General features: G+C 47.2%; 1 protein-coding gene across 1 annotated transcript in view; it reads left to right on the top strand.

The window, feature by feature from the left end:
• sox5 (SRY-box transcription factor 5) overlaps window positions 1–5,000 on the top strand; it is a 105,338-nt gene that overhangs the window by 12,796 nt on the left and 87,542 nt on the right. The window contains 1 exon segment of the mRNA XM_062517864.1: window positions 1,856–2,054. Coding sequence (XP_062373848.1) covers window positions 1,856–2,054 — 199 coding nt within the window.

Below are 5,000 nucleotides of genomic sequence, written 5' to 3'. Positions count from 1 at the left end.
CACAGCCAATCAGGATAGGACTTGGAATCAGGACCGGGTCTGATAAGATGCTGATTGTGCTGTAGCCAATCGGAATAGTTGAAATTTTCCCGGTAACAGCTAGACAGAGCTTCACTGCCATCCGCCAACTAAAGCAAGAAGGCACAGGGTGCCTGTAACTGTTTTTAGAAGAGAATGACTGCAACGTAAACTGTAGCAGCTACTCTGACCCCAAACAGAATCTTTTTCCTCAATCGTTGCTCGTTTTACAAGCTGCGAAACTTGAAATAGAATGTAAAGCGGGTGTAATGATGTGATTAATTGACCTAAATCCAGTGTTGCCCGTGCAGGGCAAACACCTAAGGATCTGGTGACTTTTATCCCTAACGAGTTTAACTCTATCAAGTTAACTCACTCACTCACTCACTTTGAGCTCAAAGTCAAAGTGTGACACTGCCAAGTGATTTCTGGACAAGACTGATTTAATAAGAGTGTTTTGCCAGTGAAATTAATTTGACCGTGTGTGTGGTTTTTTTGGGGGGGGGGATGGTAGTATCAGTGTGCTCTCTTTCTGGCAGTCTTTTCCTGTGTCACGCTGTTAAACCTCCCCCCATCCCCTAGTTGGCCCTAAACGAAGGTTCCTGATTACCCAGGGTCATAGTACCAGTGGCTTCAAATCTGGTGAGAGACCCTGAAAGCACTTAGGAAGTGCTGTGAACCAGATTAAACCCCATTATTCAGGCATATTCATTCTTCTCTCCCATATTCAACCGCGGGGAAAAATGTATTTGCTGAAAAGGAAAGAGCGAGCGAGTGAGTGTGTGGGAGAGGGAGGGAGGGAGAGAGGGAGGGAGGGAAGGAGAGCAAGAGAGAGAGGACAGAGAAAGGCCTCCTTTAATAGATGCAACCCCCTCCCCTTCTTTTTCTTCTTGATTTTTTCTGTTTTTTTTTTTTCCTCAAGGTAACAGTTCTAGTGGACTCCTTTCTTTTTTCTGGGGCTATTTTCCTCCTCTGTTTTGTTCGCACAAGGTTTTCATGCACCTATTGTCAATAGTATGGCTCATGAGTACATTGTCAGCTTTCTAGCCCTCTCTCTCACTCTCTCTCTCTCTCACTTACACTCACTCACTCCCTCACTCACTCACTCACTCCCTCACACAAACAAACTCAGTCAGCCCCCTAGTCTATCAGGCCCATTGTTGGAGCCGTGTCTTTTGATTTACGCAGGCGATGAGGGCTTGCCCTCTGGACGCTTAATGGACTAGAGGCGCTGCGCGTCTCCCCTGACTCAGACTCAGAACACTGACAGGAGACGTAAGGGGGAGGAGGATAAATAGATGCTTGATAGCGCACGGAGACCCTTTTGTCAAGATGGGGGGAACAAGGCTTGCAAGACTGATGGCTTTGATTGCTATGGTGATAGCATGGCTTGTTATCGCGCTCGGTTATTACGGTGTCAGCGTGATGGGAGTGTGTGTGTGTGTGTCCGTCACGTCAGACATACTGGGCAGACTTATGTGTGTGTGTGTGTGTGTGTGTGTATATGTGTATGTGTGTGTATGTATGGGGGTGTTTACTGAATGCTTGTTGTGTGTCTGTGTCTGTGTGTGAAAAGAGAGAGAGAGAGAGAGAGAGAGAGAGAGAGAGAGCAGAAAATGAAAGACATTGTGGGAGGCCCACTGTCTCCCACATAAAGCCATGATGTATGTCAGTCATGATTAAAGAGTAGCAAATGTCTCTGTCACTTTCTCTCTCTCGCTCTCTGTCTCTCGTTCTCTCTCTCTCTCTTTTTCTGTCCTTCACTTTTGCCGTCCTCCGGAATACCGTTCATTCATTCTCTCTCTCCCTCTCTTCTCTCTCCTGTTTTTTTTTCTAGGATGTCTTCCAAGCGACCAGCCTCTCCATATGGGGGAACAGATGGAGAGGTAGCCATGGCGACCAGCAGACAGCGCATGGATGATGGGGAGAATGACGGGCACCCTGTCATTCACTTACCCCTCAACTCCTACTGCAGCAAGGTGTCCCCTCGCTCACCACGGGCCCCCGACAGCCCCCCAACTCTACACAGCTCCATGGTAAGGCATACGCACCCTAATTAATAGTCCTCCTTTTTCACTCTCTCTCTCTCTTTCTCTCTTTCTCTCATTCTCTCCATCTCTTTCTTTTCCTTTATTCTGTTTTCTTTTTTCAATCTTTTATGAAAACGATGTCTCTACCTCCTTTTCCTTTTACTTGCTTCCTCAAACTTCCAAAGAAGAACAGGTCTATGTTTCTCTCCCTTTTGGGTCTAGTCTCCTATCCTGGGTCTTGCTTCGGACAGTAGGCCCATTGCTCCTTTGTTTTGACTGTTCAGACTTCTCCCACATTGATTAACTGACAGTCTGGGTGTCCAATCAGGCCCACGTCTGTATACCTCTACCATATAGCTGCACCAGTGCCCCTCCCACAATTATGGTGTTGCTGTCATAAGCTCCACCCACGCACCAGGCTTGTGGCCACCAGTGGCTTTGCTGCCCACAGACTATGGCACGTCAATCACTCTCGCTTCTTCCCACACTTTGTCTTCCGTCTATATTTAGACGATGTTCTACAATGCTGTTCTCGCTCTCTCTCTCTCTCTCTCTCTCTCTCTCTCTCTCTCTCTCTCTCTCTCTCTTCTCTCTCTCTCTCTCTCTCTCTCTCTCTCTCTCTCTCTCTCTCTCACTCTCCCGATGGTCGTGTGTAAGTATCCGCCACTGACTCATGGTGGCAGCCAGACAGGCCCACCCGTTTGGTCGGCCACTCGGTTGGTCGTTCGCTCGTTCGCTCGTTCGCCCGTCTGCTTGCTTGCTCATTCGCTTCGCTCCACCGAGAGGGGAAGGAGATGACTCATACCTGTGTTTGGGAGAGAGAGAGAAAGAGAGAGAGATGCATAGAGAGAGCGTGATAGAGAGAACTAGAGAGAGAGAGAGAGAGAGAGAGAGAGAGAGATCGGCCAAAACAATAATCCCCCCTGCATATGTCATGATGGTGTGCCTGTGTGTAAACCAGTGCCCGGGACAACCTCAGATGGATGGCCCCCCATCCTGAGCTAGGCTGCTCCTGGAGTTTCCTGTTCCTTTACATGGGATCAGATCCTGACACACTGGAGCCCTACCACAATGCTTTGCTTTAGGTCTCTCTTAACACCCCCCTCCCCCCCCAAAAAAAATAAATAAATAAATAAATACTGAACTGATTAGAATTGGATTGAGTTGAACTGATCTGGAATCAGAATAACCCCATCGTGTTCCTTATCGCATGCAGACTGACCCCCAACCTGCCTGTTCAATGCCCCTACACTGTGCACACAGGAAACAGATAAATGTCTATCTCATGTTATCATTATGTAGTGTGCCTGCTTTATCTGTGGACACATTATCTGTTATCTGTACACATGGAGAGTGTGTTTTGTGTGGATTTGTGGGAATGTTGGGTTTTTGTATGTGCGCGAGTGTGTGCGTGTGTGTGTGTGTTTGTCAGCGTGTACTCTCTGACCCCCAAGCATGGCCCTCGTCACGTTGATCACCGCCTGAGCACAAGCAGTTCTGCCCTTTCCCCTCTCCCCTCTGCTCTCTCTCTCTCTCTCTCTCTCTCTCTCTTGCTCTCTCTCTGCTATCTCTCTGATAAACCCAAGCTGAGACAGTAGACTTTGAGAATCGATGTGGCGCAGTAAAACAATGAACCAGAGCTTATGGGATTGTAATGGTAAGCTAATTCCATAATTAACAAGCTGATTATGAGACATGGTTGGACTCTGCCATTGGGAAAATAGTTGCTCGGTCATAAAGCAAAGTCCTCTTCATCTCTCTGTTGTTGCAGTCTGTTCTAATTGGAATTTTATGATGTTTGTTTATGGTTCCTGGCTCTGTGCTGGATCACATTGTTATTCACTTACATTTCATGTTTCTGAACGGACAGACATGATTTAACTGATAAACATTTAAACAGCTCAGTGGTTTGAAACAGAACAAGCAAAAGCTAACCTGAAAATAGAAATAAAATATTTGTTATTATTATTATTATTATTATTGTACATTGCTGTCTCCGTTGATTTGGCAGGCTTAGATGTGTTTGGGCGGGAGGGGTTTAGTCATGATGTGGGGTGACTATTTGATGTGGATCATTAATCCGCAGCCATCTCGCGGATGTGCGGATTTTGAGGCGCGCTCTGGCAGCACGTGTGAGATGTGGAGTTTCTGCTGCGGCTTTAGTGCCCAATCCGCCTCGCGCTGACTGGCAGCGGAGTTGAGTGAGGGAGAGATTTACACGCGAGGACTCGGAAGGGGCTTTGTCACGGCAATTGTATAAAGTGATATGGAGTGTAAATCGACTCTCGGTTGTCCCTGGGTAGCGCGCTGGTTTACAGGCGCGAGCGAGGGGGAGATTACGGCTTTATCTTGTCATACTAAATTAACACGGCGGGCGCACACTTTGCCGCCACTGACCTCTTCATCCCCACGCGCTGCCGAGTCCGAGTTGAAAGGGAGGGAGGGAGGAAGAGAGAGAGAGAGAAGGAGAGAGAGAGTGAGTGTCCCCACCAGTCTCAAGTTTTTTTTGTCTTCTTTACCCGTAAAGGAGGAGAAAAAAACTGGGGGAAAAGCCTGCCTTTCTCTCGCAGTTCCCCTGGGTTTTCTTTTTAACTGTGAATAACATACTGAAGTTTAAATAAAACACAGAAGGTGGTAAAGCCTTTACATGCAGGTGATAATAGCGAGGTCGTAATTAATGCCGTTTTGTTCGCCTAATGAGCTCCGCGCTCCAGATATTTATCGCCCGCCTTATATTTCTGGTCCAACTTCGGGTGCTTTCACTCCAGCGCTGTTTGCGTTCATCCTCACGGCAGCCAAATTCTCCAGTAAATCCCTCATGTGGTGCTCTACTTGTACACAGTGTCGGTACCTGATCTCGTCTGCCAGTGTTGTTGTAATAGAAAAGATGTTCAAGTTCGTCTGTCGCGCTTTATTTGACACAAGAAAAAAATGAAGCGTCTAAAGTCGATT

This window comes from Sardina pilchardus, chromosome 17 (genome assembly GCF_963854185.1).
Source record: "Sardina pilchardus chromosome 17, fSarPil1.1, whole genome shotgun sequence".
In the NCBI taxonomy this organism is placed as follows: Eukaryota; Metazoa; Chordata; class Actinopteri; order Clupeiformes; family Clupeidae; genus Sardina; species Sardina pilchardus.
Note: the sequence above shows the minus strand (reverse complement) of the source record. Positions and strands in the feature narration are given on the sequence as shown.